Source organism: Oncorhynchus nerka, linkage group LG14, assembly GCF_034236695.1.
Source record: "Oncorhynchus nerka isolate Pitt River linkage group LG14, Oner_Uvic_2.0, whole genome shotgun sequence".
NCBI classification, from domain to species: domain Eukaryota; kingdom Metazoa; phylum Chordata; class Actinopteri; order Salmoniformes; family Salmonidae; genus Oncorhynchus; species Oncorhynchus nerka.
In genome coordinates this window covers 80,680,500-80,696,101 of record NC_088409.1, presented here as the reverse complement: position 1 = coordinate 80,696,101, position 15,602 = coordinate 80,680,500, and the positions used below count along the sequence as shown (strand labels likewise).

General features: G+C 41.9%; 1 protein-coding gene across 1 annotated transcript; it reads left to right on the top strand.

Moving 5' to 3' along the window:
- Window positions 1-7,263: 7,263 nt before the first annotated feature.
- LOC115141955 (heat shock protein beta-7-like) lies at window positions 7,264-14,330 on the top strand. The gene is made up of 3 exons (XM_029681383.2): window positions 7,264-7,728; window positions 12,581-12,738; window positions 13,992-14,330. Exons 1-3 carry the CDS (start codon window positions 7,482-7,484, stop codon window positions 14,181-14,183), a joined length of 597 nt encoding a protein of 198 aa, XP_029537243.1. The 5' UTR covers window positions 7,264-7,481; the 3' UTR covers window positions 14,184-14,330.
- The last annotated feature ends 1,272 nt before the right edge of the window (window positions 14,331-15,602 follow it).

Sequence of the window (15,602 nt, the reverse complement as noted above, 5' to 3'; positions counted from 1 at the left end):
TACTGGCCCTCTGAACATCTAGACACTACTGGCCCTCTGTTGAACATCTAGACACTACTGGCCCTCTGAACATCTAGACACTACTGGCCCTCTGTTGAACATCTAGACACTACTGGCCCTCTGTTGAACATCTAGACACTACTGGCCCTCTGTTGAACATCTAGACACTACTGGCCCTCTGTTGAACATCTAGACACTACTGGCCCTCTGTTGAACATCTAGACACTACTGGCCCTCTGTTGAACATCTAGATACTACTGGCCCTCTGAATATCTAGACACTACTGGCCCTCTGAACATCTAGACACTACTGGCCCTCTGTTGAACATCTAGACACTACTGGCCCTCTGTTGAACATCTAGACACTACTGGCCCTCTGTTGAACATCTAGACACTACTGGCCCTCTGTTGAACATCTAGACACTACTGGCCCTCTGTTGAACATCTAGACACTACTGGCCCTCTGTTGAACATCTAGACACTACTGGCCCTCTGTTGAACATCTAGATACTACTGGCCCTCTGTTGAACATCTAGACACTACTGGCCCTCTGAATATCTAGACACTACTGGCCCTCTGAACATCTAGACACTACTGGCCCTCTGTTGAACATCTAGACACTACTGGCCCTCTGTTGAACATCTAGACACTACTGGCCCTCTGTTGAACATCTAGACACTACTGGCCCTCTGTTGAACATCTAGATACTACTGGCCCTCTGTTGAACATCTAGACACTACTGGCCCTCTGTTGAACATCTAGACACTACTGGCCCTCTGAATATCTAGACACTACTGGCCCTCTGTTGAACATCTAGACACTACTGGCCCTCTGTTTAACATCTAGACACTACTGGCCCTCTGTTTAACATCTAGACACTACTGGCCCTCTGTTGAACATCTAGACACTACTGGCCCTCTGTTGAACATCTAGACACTACTGGCCCTCTGTTGAACATCTAGACACTACTGGCCCTCTGTTGAACATCTAGACACTACTGGCCCTCTGTTGAACATCTAGACACTACTGGCCCTCTGTTGAACATCTAGACACTACAGGCCCCCTGTTGAACATCTAGACACTACATGCCCTCTGTTGAACATCTAGACACTACTGGCCCTCTGAACATCTAGACACTACTGGCCCTCTGTTGAACATCTAGACACTACTGGCCCTCTGTTGAACATCTAGACACTACTGGCCCTCTGAACATCTAGACACTACTTGCCCTCTGAACATCTAGACACTACTGGCCCTCTGTTGAACATCTAGACACTACTGGCCCTCTGAATATCTAGACACTACTGGCCCTCTGAACATCTAGACACTACTTGCCCTCTGAATATCTAGACACTACTGGCCCTCTGTTTAACATCTAGACACTACTGGCCCTCTGTTTAACATCTAGACACTACTGGCCCTCTGTTTAACATCTAGACACTACTGGCCCTCTGTTTAACATCTAGATACTACTGGCCCTCTGAACATCTAGACACTACTGGCCCTCTGAACATCTAGACACTACTGGCCCTCTGAACATCTAGCCACTACTGGCCCTCTGTTTAACATCTAGACACTACTGGCCCTCTGAACATCTAGACACTACTGGCCCTGCATACAGAACTAGGAGGCAACAGCAGTCTGCTGTATACGTCTCTTTGGAGAGCTAGAGTGTAATCTTCACAGATTAGAGAGTAGAGCTGGGAGTGGAGAGTTGGGCTGTGTTTAACCCACATTAGCCTCTGCAGTGCTTAATTAAAACGACCCACAATTCCCTGTGCGCTGGGCGGTGAGGTGACACCAAGGTAATGTCGTGGCTCCGGTGCACATCTAAACACGCACACAGACGTACATTAAAACACACTTGCATACACACACACTTCACTCTAATTCCCTTATTGTGAATGCAACTGGTATACAGAGCCTACGAAGGAAATGCAACCTCTTTCTGTAAAAAGATGCAATATACCAAGAGCACTTAGTCTCCCACTGTTCGCCAGAAGCAAGCTAAACATGAAACAAAGGCTACAACTATAAGAGCCAGAGTGAAAGTACCATATCACCTCTTCCTGTCGCTCCTCTTAGTGATAACTGTGAATCTTCACCTCTGTCATTACACACACACACACCTTTAATCCCTCAGAGATTTAATATTTTTTCACCATCCTCTCATTTCCTTTCCTGTCATTTACTTTCCTCATTTATTTCTCTCATTTCCTTTCCTCTCATTTATTTATTTTCTCTTGTTCTTTTGAATGAATGTACTACTTTGAATATTGCTACTTGATTTAAAAAAATGACCTGGCCTTTGTTTGACACCTGACATAATTTGAAGTTCTTAATAAAATATTCTTAATGTTCTTTGCAAAAACAAAAAAATGAAATCCTGACTTGGTATGATTGTCAGATTTCCTGGCTCGATGGAAGGGAATTATGGCAAAAATCAAAACGAATGAGGTCGTGGAGTTTGTGGAAAGCACTTAACAATCACATAGGATTCCAAGAAGCTGCTGAATGTATTTGATTTGACAATGTACTTTTCCATTAACTCAGCTCATTACACATCATTCTGGAACAACCTTTACACCTCTGAAAAGGACAGAACTCACCTCACCCCTGTAACATTCACAACACACACACAGAAATAGACAATGCTATTTTGTTATCATAAAGTACCACTGACTGCCTGCCATTTTCTTGTGGGGAATGGCGTAAACAAATAATTTCTCTCCCTGAGAGAAAGGGCCATTCCCTATAGGAATAAACAGTTATCTCTCAATCATTATAAACTGGGTGGTTTGAGCCCTGAATGCTGATTGGCTGACAGCTGTGGTATTTCAGACCGTATACCACGGGTATGACAAAACATGTATTTTACTGCTCTAATTACATTGGTAACCAGTTTATAAAAGCAATAAGGCACCTCCGGGGTTTGTGATATATGGCCAATATACCACAGCTAAGGGCTGTGTCCGCGTTGTGTTTTGCCTAAGAACAGCCACTAGCTGTGGTATATTGGCCATATACCCACACCCCTTCGGGCCTTAGAGCTTAAATAGAACATACCATAATAGAAAAGATAGTTGGCTTTTTACATTGTGCCAATAAGGTGTACAGTGCCTTGAAAAAGTATTCATCACACTTGGCGTTTTTCCTATTTTTTTGCATTACAACCTGTAATTTAAATTGATTTTTATTTAGATTTCATGTAATGGACATACACAAAATAGTCCAAATTGATGAAGTGAAATTTAAAAAATAACTTGTTTCAATAAAAAAAAAATGGAGAAGTGGTGCGTGCATATGTATTCACCCCCTTTTCTATGAATCTCCTAAATAAGATATGGTGCAACCAATTACCTTCAGGAGTCACACAATTAGTTAAATAAATGACACCTGTGTGCAATCTAAGTGTCACATAATCTCAGTATATATACAGCTGTTCTGAAAGGCCCCAGAGTCTGCAACACCACTAGGCAAGGGCTACCACCACGCAAGTGGCACCACGAAGACCAAGGAGCTCTCCAAACAGGTCAGGGACAACGTTGTGGAGAAGTACAGATCAGAGTTGGGTTATAAAAAAATATCAGAAACTTTGAACATCCCACGGAGTACCATTTAAATCCATTATTAAAAAATGAAAAAAATATGGCACCACAACAAACCTGCCAAGAGAGGGCCGCCTACCAAAACTCACAGACCAGGCAAGGAGGGCATTAATCAGAGAGGCAACAAAGAGACCAAAGATAACGCAGAAGGAGCTGCAAAGCGGAGATTGGAGTATCTGTCCATAGGACCACTTTAAGCCATACACTCCACAGAGCTGGGCTTTACAGAAGAGTGGCCAGAAAAAAAGCCATTGCTAAAAAAAGAAATAAGCAAACACATTTGGTGTTTGCCAAAAGGCATGTGGGAGACTCCCCAAACATATGGAAGAAGGTACTCTGGTCAGATGAGACTAAAATTGAGCTTTTTGGCCATCAAGAAAAACGCTATGTCTGGCGTAAACCCAACACCTCTCATCACCCCGAGAACACAATCCCCACAGTGAAGCATGGTGGTGCCAGCATCATGCTGTGGGGATGTTTTTCATCGGCAGGGACTGGGAAGCTGGTCAGAATTGATGGAGTGATGGATGGCGCTAAATACAAGGAGTGGTTTAAGGTCAGAGCCCAGAACTCAATCCAATTGAGAATCTGTGGTATGACTGTTAGAGTTGCGTCAATTCGAATCTGGTATCAGGATAAATATGACAATGAGTCACCGATTGTATACTATGTATTTTTTATTAGCTAAGCAATAAGTGGTAAATGCAATTTTCGTATATATGGGCTCTCTGCTCTCTGACCTCGCAGGACAAACAGAGAACTGACTTGTTCTTGACAAAGATATTATAAATATTCCCTGACAGAAATAGTTCCTGCTTCTGAGCCGGCCTGTCAGAGTAGAGACTGGGCGTGGTTTAATCTCACCCAGCCTATCGTTGATTGTTGGCGCAGAGGCTGGTCCCAGCCCGTTAGCACAATGTTCCCACAACCTTCTCAACCTGATGTGAAGAATATCTATGCGCTCATGCTCGATATCGTTATCTCGCACCTGGCTCCTGTTATCTAACAAAAGACTGTTTGTTCTCGCAACACTACGTTCTGAATGTGCCCCCCCAACTCATTGCACAGTTCTTATGTCTTCATCTTATTTTGTATTTTTCCATCATGAGAAAGGCCCATGGCCCTGAAACTGTTAACAATGTTTCAAGTCAGCTATGTTGCATAACACATACATACATCCACACAAGCCAACAGCAGATAATATTCAATCACATATATGGTAACGGGCTGTAGTGCATAACACAGAATCCTCATATGACTTGAAGATTGCTGTACACCAGCGGGACCCATCCAACTTGGAGCTGGAGCAGTTATGCCTTGAAGAATGGGCAAAAATCAGAGTGGCTAGATGTGCCAAGCTTGTAGAGACATACCTCAAGAGACTTGCAGCTGTAATGCTGCAAAAGGTGACTCTACAAAGTATTGACTTTCGGGGGGTGAATAGTTATGGACGCTCAAGTTTTCCGTTTTTTTGTCTGATTTCTTGTTTGTTTCACAATAAAAAATGTTTTGCATCTTCAAAGTGGCAGGCATGTTGTGTAAATCAAATGATACAAACTCCCTACAAATCCATTTTAAATCCAGGTTGTAAAGGCAACAAAATAGGAAAAATGCCAAGGGGGGTGAATACTTTCGCAAGCCACTGTATATCTCCAGGGAAATGTCTGACTTGGACATGAGAGAGAATATCGTCTTTGAAAAGTTTTCATTGTCTAACACAGTCAAAAATGGTAAAACATCTGGCTGCAGATGACAATAATGTAACTCTGTACTTATGGGTATTGTATTGTGAATGTTAACAGTCATACCTGCTATAATACTAACTTGTTTTTATAACCATTTCATAGAATGATAATCGACTTGATTCACAGAACATTTCTCCAAATGTAGTCCCAGCTGGAGACCTCAGAATAATCGACTTGATTCACAGAACATTTCTCCAAATGTAGTCCCAGCTGGAAAGGGAGCAGATACTAATGTAACAGTTAATAAACAAACAAGTCAACAGCTTTATACTGGCATAACATACTTAAATAAAGTACTGGTATAACGTGCTGGCATAAAATACTTAAATAAAGTACTGGCATAACGTGCTGGCAAAAAATACTTAAATAAAGTACTGGCATAACATGCTGGCATAAAGTACTGTCATAACATGCTGGCATAACATGCTGGCATAAAGTACTGTCATAACATGCTGGCATAACATGCTGGCATAAAGTACTGTCATAACATGCTGGCATAACTTACTGGCATGCCGTACTGGCGTAAAGTGCTGGCATAAAGTACTTGCATAAAGTACTGTCATAACATGCTGGCATAAAGTACTGTCATAACATGCTGGCATAAAGTACTGTCATAACATGCTGGCATAAAGTACTGTCATAACATGCTGGCATAAAGTACTGTCATAACATGCTGGCATAAAGTACTGTCATAACATGCTGGCATAAAGTACTGTCATAACATGCTGGCATAAAGTACTGTCATAACATACTGGCATAAAGTACTGTCATAACATGCTGGCATAAAGTACTGTCATAACATGCTGGCATAAAGTACTGTCATAACATGCTGGCATAAAGTACTGTCATAACATGCTGGCATAAAGTACTGTCATAACATGCTGGCATAAAGTACTGTCATAACATGCTGGCATAAAGTACTGTCATAACATGCTGGCATAAAGTACTGTCATAACATGCTGGCATAAAGTACTGTCATAACATGCTGGCATAAAGTACTGTCATAACATGCTGGCATAACTTACTGGCATGCCGTACTGGCGTAAAGTGCTGGCATGCCGTACTTGCATAAAGTACTGGCATAACATACTGGCATAAAGTACTTGCATAAAGTACTGGCATAACATACTGACATAAAGTACTTGCATAAAGTACTGGCATAACATACTGGCATAAAGTACTTGCATAAAATGCTTGCATAAAGTACTTGCATAACATACTTGCATAAAGTACTGGCGTAAAGTCTTGGCATAACATACTGGCATAACATGCTGGCATAAAGTACTGGCGTAAAGTCTTGGCATAACATACTGGCATAACATGCTGGCATAACGTACTGGCATAAAGTACTTGCATAATGTGCTGGCATGAAGTACAAACATAAAGTACTGGCATAAACTTCTGGCATAAAGTACTGGCATTACATCCTGGCATAAAGTGCTGGCTTAAAGTACTCGTATGAAGTAACGTGCTGCCATAAAGTACAGACATAATGTTCTGTCATAAAATGCATACAAAAATCCTAAAGGAATCCTGTAGCAGGACGTACAGAGCGACAGTCAAATGATGGTTTAGAAAGCAACGTTAGCACAACGTTCCCACAACCTTCTCAACCTGTTCTCATTCTGTTATCCCTGACCACATACCTAAAACATCTCTGAGTGCACCCCTTGGCTCAGTAATCTCTATGTTACTTTAGAGTTGAGTGTGTGTGTGTGTGTGTGTGTGAGCGTGTGTGTGCGTGTGTGTGTGTGTGTAAACTTGCATGCGTGAGGAACACACATCTTATCTCTTTTACCGTTATTCCTGGCTACCATCGCTGGACACACCACCTTGTAAGGAGAAAAGAGGACTACACGTTGGGGCCATAGCATGCCACTTTCCCAGAATGCTTTGGGACTTTGTTAAATTACACCCAAAGAGACAGCAGAGAGCTCAGTGTCAATGTCAGTGTGTGTGCAGTGGAAAAAGGGGTTACTGACTTCTGAAGAGTATCTGGGCTGATACTAAAGAACAACAGAGCCACCAGCTTTGTCTTGGTGTGTTGACAACAATTTAGTAGTAAAATAATCTCACTGAGTTAGTTGTAGTTTCAGTGTGTGTGTGTGTTTTAGACACCAATTCTCACCATGGCTCTGACCAGCTCTTCATCCAGTCGTTCCTCCTCTTCTTCGTTCCGCTCGTCAGCCTGCTACAGCAGTTCCAGCACCTACCGGTCAGAGGAGTCTGGCAGTGGGGCGGCGGACCCCCTGTTTGAGCCTTTCCTGGCGGCAGCAGGGGTGGGACCCCAAAGCCTGTTTGGAGAGGAGGGGGATGTGGCCCCCCTGTGTCTGGCCCCCTTCAGCCGACACTGCAAAGACTCTTACGGGCACCCAGGTGAGTGGGGGGTTGTTGGGGTGGGGGGGAGTTGGTGGTTTGGGTGAATAACATCAATGGTAGGTAGGGGGCGGCAGGTAGGCTAGTGGTTAGAGTGTTGGGCCAGTAACCAAAAGGTTGTTCGATTGAACCCCCGAGCTGACAAGGTAAAAATCTGTTATTCTGCCCCTGAACACGGCAGTTAACCCCTTGTTCCTAGGCCATCATTGTAAATAAGAATTTGTTCTTAACTGACTTGCCTAGTTAAATAAAGGCAAAATTAAAAACAGTAAACAGCAGTTAAATTGAGCAGAAGCTATCCAGGGCCAGGCTCCTGCACCTTGGATGAAAGGTAGCCTAGTGGTTATGAGCAGATAAGAGCGCTGGGCCAATAACCAATAGGTTGCTGGTTCAAATCTCCAAGCTGACGAGGTAAAAAAAATCTGTCGACGTGCCCTTGAGGGACAACAGGGAGGAGCAATTGAATAGTTTAACAATTTTTTAAAACTTGTTAAATAATTTTTTGCCCATCCAAATATGGGTTGACTAGTTATTTTGAACACGCTCAGTTTTCTACCACAAAATGGCGAAACAGAGTTGACTCTTACATGTCCAATATTTCTTTAAAATATATTTTTAACATATTAAAACAAAAGTTCAGTTCAAGTAACAGGGTTTGCCGTTAAAAGGTCAAGATCACTTTTTGTTTTGTTTTACCAATTCTCAATTTCCGATGTAAATGGCATGTTATAGGAGTGTCTAGACACTTGTCATGCAATTTCACTTGCTTTTAAGAAACTTAACACAACAGCGATAGACTTCCTCAGGCTTGTTCTGCAGTATGGGGGCCAAGGATAAAACATAGACAAAGGCTCCAAAAACACTTAAATGTGCCTTTTAGGAATGGCAGAGCTCTCATTATGGTGATGAACAGTTGAAGTCAGAAGTTTACATACACCTTAGCCAAATACATTTAAACTCAGTTTTCAAAACTACTGACATTTAATCCTTGTAAAATTCGCTGTCATAGGTCAGTTAAGATCGAACACCACTTTATTTTAAGAATGTGAAATGTCAGAATAATAGTAGAGAGAATTATTTCTTCCAGCTTTTATTTCTTTCATCACATTCCCAGTGGGTCAGAAGTTTACATACACTCAATTAGTATTTGATAGCATTGCCTTGAATTTTTTAACTTGGGTCAAACGTTTCGGGTTGCCTTCCACAAGCTTCCCACAATAAATTGGGTGAATTTTGGCCTATTCCTCCTGACAGAGCTGGTGTAACTGAGTCAGGTTTGTTGGCCTCCTTGCTCACACACGCTTTTTCAGTTCCGCCCATACATTTTCTATGGGATTGAGGTCAGGGCTTTGTTATGGCCACTCCAATACCTTGACTTTGTTGTCCTCAAGCCATTTTGCCACAACTTTGGAAGTATGCTTGGGGTCATTGTCCATTTGGAAGACCCATTTGCGACCAAGCCTTAACTTCCTGACTGATGTCTTGAGATGTTGCTTCAATATATCCACATGTCCTTCCTCATGATGTCATCTATTTTGTGAAGTGCACCAGTCCCTCCTGCAGCAAAGCACCCCCACAACATGATGCTGCCACCCCCATGCTTTACGGTTAGGATGGTGTTCTTTGGCTTGCAAGCCTCCCCCTTTTCCTCCAAACATAACAATGGTTATTATGGCCAAACAGTTCTATTTTTGTTTCATCAGACCAGAGGACATTTCTCCATGTGCAGTTGCAAACCGTAGTCTGGGTTTTTTATGGCAATTTTGGAGCAGTGGCTTCTTCCTTGCTGAGCAGCCTTTCAGGTTATGTTGATATAGGACTCGTTTTACTGTGTATATAGATACTTTTGTACTGGTTTCCTCCAGCATCTTCACAAGGTCCTTTGCTGTTGTTCTGGGATTGATTTGCACTTTTCGCACCAAAGTACGATCATCTCTAGGAGACAGAACCAGTCTCCTTCCTGAGTGGTATGAAGGCTGCGTGGTCCCATGGTGTTTATACTTGCGTACTATTGTTTGTACAGATGAACGTGGCACCTTCAGGCGTTTGGAAATTGCTCCCAAGGATGAACCAGACTTGTGGTCTCTACATTTTTTTTCTGAGGTCTTGGCTGATTTCTTTTGATTTCCCCACGATGTCAAGCAAAGAGGCACTGAGTTTGAAGGTAGGCCTTGAAAGACATCCACAGGTAGACCACCAATTGACTCAAATTATGTCAATTAGCCTCTAAAGCCATGACATCATTTTCTGGAATTGTGAAATAATCTGTCTGTAAATAATTGTTGGAAAATGTACTTGTGTCATGAACAAAGTAGATGTCCTAACCGACTTGTCAAAAGTATAGTTTGTTGACAATAAATTTGTGGAGTGTTGAAAAATGAGTGTTCATGACTTCAACCTAAGTGTATGTAAACTTCTGACTTCAACATGGGCATGCTCACACACAGGCCCCCTATTGCAGAACGAGTCTGAGGAAGTCTATTGTGTGTGGGGTAAGTTTCTAAAAAACATGTGAAATCTGAAAACAAAGTGTTTCTATAACATGTCATTACGTAAAAATGACGTGGGATATGTCAAAATGCAGATTTCTGTTGTTAATATAAAATATCTGATTTATAAAATGTTCCATTTGGTTTATATTACATGGCATTTAATTTAATATAACATACTTTTAAAACACAGTATTGGTGCACAATTTGTACTTGAAATATCAAAAGGCACTGTATTTGTGGAATGACCAAGAAGCTGCTAGAGACTGTGGAAGTTACATGTATTCTGGTAGAAAAGCAGCATCTCAAAGAAGATAATGAATCAGAACAGTGGGAGATGTCTGCCATTGGGCTCCAACCAGTCTCCAGTGTCTTAGCTAAAATGTTTTAATAGGCTATAAGAGGCCTGCCTGAGTGTTGGCCAGTGTCCAGGCAGTGAAACTCTATTAGGTGCTAAAATGCCAAAGAGGGAAATTAAAACTAAGGAGCTTCCTCAGAGCCAAACACATACAACATTATAACGATGGCTTTAAAGACTGTTTATGGACTGTGTGTAGCTACTGGATGTCTAATAACACAAATCAAAATTATTATTACAAATTATATTGTGAAATATATCATACTTTTACATTTTTCTCTGTATTACATTGAACATATGTTGTAAATAATAAAGTAAATATGTAAAAAGTAAAACATTTAAAGAAAAAATAAGTTGACAGCATTTATGAGTAAGTCTTTGGTACCTCTCTGAATGATAACTATTTGACAGATATTCTTTCAAAATAATATTTATTTTAATACATGTTGACGTCATAGATTAATGGTGCCACCTGTCAATGATTTTAGTCGGAATAATTAGGATTGAAATGGTTTCATTGTCCAGATCCGTTTACACTTGTGAGATATCCAGACACAATGCGTGCCTGACTACCTCCCCAGTTGGGCAGTAAGATCAGATCATAATGTGTCTTTTGATCATCTACACCTGTCTGCAAATATGGGCACAATCAGCATGTTCGCACAACCGGTACAAAGGACGCAGGTTAGCACCGGGGATAAACGGGGCTTGAGTTTGGCTCTATTTTGTGCTGAGGGGTATACTACATACCAGGTCTCAGCGAGGTAACTTTAGTCAACTCTGAGTTAACCCAGTCATATGAAAGTGGCTCACCTTTTGTTCAGGTACATTTCTATGGCAATGAATCCTTCAGAACTAACTTGCTCCAGGGCAGAGCTCTAGAAAGATGCCAGAATTTCTGACTTGGAATTCCGAGTTGGCTGAGACAGTTAAAAATATATTTTTTCCCAGTTTTTTCTGAGTTCTCAGTTGTCTTGAACGCACTGAAGTCAGAGATTTCCAAGTTCCCAGTTGTTTTGAACGCAGCATAACTCAGGGCTAACTCCATTTATCCTGAATGAAGTGTCTGTGTCTTCATTTGAGGAAGAGGACTGATTACATATTTTGTAGTTGTTTTTTGTGTGTTTTAAACAAGTTTTCTGTAGTTCTACACATTTTGCCAAGGGGTAGAGAGAACATTTTTGAAGTTTAAAGCTAATTTCCTGCAATTCTACCCATTTTGCCATGATTTATGCCACGTTAATAATATCTGAGTGAGGGTGATCATCAAAATCAATGGGGGCCCACTGGAGGCCAGGCCCCTGGCTACATGTCCCGAGTGCCCGGTCGGTATTCGGCCATGATTACTACAAGTTTAGATAACTGGCTAGACTAATTTACCAATCGAAAAATTGTTACCTGACATGGTTAATTGAGTGACTGTCAGTGACTGACTAAACAAGAGAAAAACTGCTGATGCACAACCAAATGTTTAACTTACAGTTTGCGTATTCTACTATTCTAACTCTCAACAGTAAATTGAGACCCCAATTTATTTATTTGTATTTTTTTATTCGGGGCCCCCTAGTGGCTGGGGGCCCTAAGCGACCGCTTCTGTCGCTTATGACTGGAGCCGGTCCTTCTGACCTAGAATGCGGAGCTAACTGAAGCTGGCTAGCTTTATAAAAGCCTGATTAGATCTAGCTTGCTTCGTAGTATACCACTCAGGTTCTTTCTGGGAATTAAATTAGCTTTATGTTCCAAACAGAATCATTGCTCACTCATGAGCTCGAATGGCCTGTATTCTCCAGTTGTCTCCACATAAAACTGAAATATATCTTCCCCCAAGAACTGGATAAACTTTCAAATCAGTCATATTTTCCCTTAATTCCTTTATATATTTTCTCTTGCTATGGTTTATTCTTCACCAAGTTGGTGATGGTAATTAGAACAAGAAAATAAGAATTGAATATATCAACATATTCAAGTCTCCTCCACTAACTGTTTTGTCTGCACTTCCCTCCAGGCCCAACAAGTGGCACTGTGACAGGTCGTCCTGCCAGTATGGGCATGGTCAGATCGTTGGGGGAAAGTTATTACATGTCAGCTGACGTCAGTCAGTTTGAACCTCATGACATAGTGTTGATGGCCTACAACCACAACATAGTCATCCACGCTGAAAAGGTGAGTGTCTGAAGGTTATAGTGTGTATGTGTGTGTACCCATTAGTGAAAGAGGATGTGTCTGTGTGCACACTGTAGGTACAAATTATAAGTGCAATGATGTGTGTGTGTGTGTGTGCATTGTGTGTCCTGTTTAATGATGTGCTTGGTTATTGTGTACTGGGGGATGATGAGGGAGAAGTGTGAATCTCAATGAAGGGTGAGGCTATTGGAGAGCTATATACAGATGCCATACCTTAATTTGAGCCAGTTTGCTACAGCAGAAAAATAAATCAGGCAGGAAATGTGATTTGTTTTGAATATTATAATTAATTTACATTATTTGTAAGGGTTGACACATTTTTGTTAGGGCAAATCAAGGCTGACATTTTAAAGTGGAAATTGCAAACTTTAGAAGCCTTCTTAAACCTTGAATGGACTACGAGTTTGTGTTACATGTTGTCCAGGAACATTCCTGCAACAACGGTATGATCAAATTGAGATACAACATCTGTATTTTACGGCTATAGCTGACCATTAATTGTTCTGTATAATCTCACTAGGCCTCCTGCTCTCCCAGCCTCAGCCAGGTGTAAGAAGTTTGTAATCAGTAGTAAATGGCAAAGTCGAGAGAGAGGAAATTGCTGCTGATGCTGTAAGGCAACCATGTCACAGCTCCTCTTTAACAGGCCAGAGAACCACTTAATAAAGCCAACATCCTGTCCTCTCATCCATTCACCATGTAGCCCCAAGGCCCTGCTTAGACAAAACTGCTCTTTGGTCAACCGTTTGTTGTGATTCTCTGCCTGATCTCAGCTCCCCAACATCTTAATATGACCCTGATTCTCACATCAGGAAAAAAAAAAAGACTTCAGCAACAGGACTTTTAAATTATGTGGATTATAATTCATGGACATTTTCCTAGGGGTTGATACATTTTTTTGTTTGGGCAAATCAAGTCTGACGATTTTAAGTGGAAGTTACAAACTTTAGAAGCCTTTATAAACCTTGAATACACTACAATTTGAATTTCCTGGTACGACAACAGTGATCAAAAGATAGATCTGTATGAACTGACCTCACCTTCATCTTCCTCTTCTCACCATCCCTTCTTCCCTTGATTTATCCTCTCTATTCTCTTCTCACCCCCCTTCCTTGACCTTCCCTCATTATATTACCTCTCTTCACCATCTCTCCTTTACTCCTCTGCTGGCCCTCTTCTATTTCTCTTCCTTCTTCCTCCCTCATTCTCTCACCATACCTTCTCTCCCTCAGGTGTTGGAGGATGGGAGTGTCAGTGATACTTTTACCCATAAAACCCTGCTACCGGAGGACATGGACCCCCTGTCGGTCAGTGGCACACTGACCCCTGAGGGCATGCTGGTGGTCAGTGTCATGAGGATCCCCACTATGGGGGTTATGGAGCCTCCTACACCCCCTGCATACCGCTCTGAGGCACACCTCTGACTTCAGATGGGTTTTTTCACCCTCCAGTTTTATACATAGAAGAGATGTGATGTAGTCAAATGCTATCGTTAAAAAAATGATTTGATTTCAGTTGATTTTTTATTTGTTTATGGGTTAATGTTGATTTAATAAATGAATCAAAGAGAATGCACAAAAAAAGGTATCATTAACATTGCACCATATTAAAGTAAGTAACCTGGGGTTTGGTTTGTAACATACACCGCACATCCTGGTCAAAGAAACGTTCAGGCCAGGTTACAGATAGACCCCCCCCCAAAGAAACGTTCAGGCCAGGTTACAGATAGACCCCCCAAAGAAACGTTCAGGCCAGGTTACAGATAGACCCCCAAAGAAACGTTCAGGTCAGGTTACAGATAGACCCCCCAAAGAAACGTTCAGGTCAGGTTACAGATAGACCCCCCCCCAAAGTTAGGCCAGGTTACAGATAGACCCCCCAAAGAAACGTTCAGGCCAGGTTACAGATAGACCCCCAAAGAAACGTTCAGGCCAGGTTACAGATAGACCCCCCAAAGAAACGTTCAGGCCAGGTTACAGATAGACCCCCCAAAGAAACGTTCAGGTCAGGTTACAGATAGACCCCCAAAGAAACGTTCAGGTCAGGTTACAGATAGACCCCCCCCCCAAAGAAACGTTCAGGCCAGGTTACAGATAGACCCCCCAAAGAAACGTTCAGGCCAGGTTACAGATAGACCCCCCCAAAGAAACGTTCAGGCCAGGTTACAGATAGACCCCCCCAAAGAAACGTTCAGGCCAGGTTACAGATAGACCCCCCAAAGAAACGTTCAGGCCAGGTTACAGATAGACCCCCCCAAAGAAACGTTCAGGCCAGGTTACAGATAGACCCCCCAAAGAAACGTTCAGGCCAGGTTACAGATAAGACCCCCAAAAAAAAAAAAAAAACTCCATACTGAACACACTGGGTAGACCTGAGATAGAGCTCTGTTCATGAATAAGTGACTAGCTATTTCTTGCATATTTCCTGACAATGAATACTTGTCCAGAACCATAGAGCCAGTAGTATCTTGGATGATAATTGGTCTGACAACTTTTAAGAGAAGCAAAAAGAAATCTCATGCTTGTCATCCCCTCTCACCATTCTCCTAGCCTCTCGCTCACACAGTATCAGTCGTAAGTCAGACGGAGTTTAGTTTGCTCAGGGAAACTTTCTTCATAGAGCCCTCTGCACTTTTTTGTTGTTGCAGCAATTACATCATTCTACCTGCTTGACTATGAGTCACAGTTAAAATAGTCCCCCCTTGTATCCTCCTCACTCTCTGCCAATCTGGGGAGACAGACTTTTACTGTGACACCTTCATTTATTATTAATCAATATGAAGTCCACATCGCCTGGGACAGGAGATGAAACTGAAAGTGGTTGTGTTGAGCATGTGTAAAACT

Coding starts and splice junctions, on each gene's coding strand:
- LOC115141955 (XM_029681383.2), top strand. CDS start 7,482: ATGGCTCTGACCAGCTCTTCATCCAGTCGTTCCTCCTCTTCTTCGTTC. Junction 7,729..12,580: donor AGACTCTTACGGGCACCCAG/GTGAGTGGGGGG, acceptor ACTTCCCTCCAG/GCCCAACAAGTGGCACTGTG. Junction 12,739..13,991: donor TAGTCATCCACGCTGAAAAG/GTGAGTGTCTGA, acceptor TCTCTCCCTCAG/GTGTTGGAGGATGGGAGTGT.